The following is a 596-nucleotide window of genomic DNA, read 5'->3' as shown; positions in this document are numbered from 1 at the left end:
CTGTATAATATATCCGGGGGGCGGTGATGTCACTCCTGTATGATATATCTTCTCTCTGGAGTCACTGATCCTCCTGTACCGGGCCGTGTGACCAGTGGTGGTGCGGCGCGGCATTGGTCTCTTGTATAATGTTGGGTGAATGACGGCCGGTGTTCCCGCAGGGGGATTTCACTCGCACCGGAGAGAGGAGACTGGCCGGCGTGATGAAGGACGGAGTAAACTCCGCCAATCGCTATTACTTAAACCGCTTCAAGGATGCGTACAGACAGGCGGTGATAGGTAAGCGTTGTGAGCGTGTGTCATGTTGCTGAGCGTGTGTCATGTGACCGGCGTGGTCTCCTCACGGTGCCAGCTGGTTGTGTCCTCCGCAGATCTGATGCAGGGGGTCCCGGTGACCGAAGATCTTTATTCCATATTCACCAAGGAGAAGGAACACGAGGCGCTCCACCGACAGAGCCAGCGGAACCACCAGGAGCTCATCAGCCAGCTGCTCCAGAACTACATGCAGATCCTCCTGCCGGACAGCGAGAAGTTCCACGGCGGCTGGGCGCTCATTGACTGCGACCCCAGGTATGACTGCGACCCCAGGTATGACT

The 596-nt window shown here is 57.0% G+C and overlaps 1 protein-coding gene across 1 annotated transcript; it reads left to right on the top strand.

The window, feature by feature from the left end:
* Window positions 1–147: 147 nt before the first annotated feature.
* On the top strand, window positions 148–588 carry LOC108804300 (phosphatidylinositide phosphatase SAC2-like; the record flags this gene model as incomplete). The annotated part of the gene is made up of 2 exons (XM_018576023.1): window positions 148–279; window positions 372–588. Coding segments are annotated over exons 1-2 (293 nt in total), but the record flags the coding sequence as incomplete, so codon positions are not given.
* Between the last annotated feature and the right edge of the window lie 8 nt (window positions 589–596).

Source organism: Nanorana parkeri, unplaced genomic scaffold (genome assembly GCF_000935625.1).
Source record: "Nanorana parkeri isolate BGI_ZX_2015 unplaced genomic scaffold, ASM93562v1 scaffold10850, whole genome shotgun sequence".
NCBI lineage: Eukaryota > Metazoa > Chordata > Amphibia > Anura > Dicroglossidae > Nanorana > Nanorana parkeri.
This window is presented reverse-complemented; position numbering and strand designations above follow the sequence as displayed.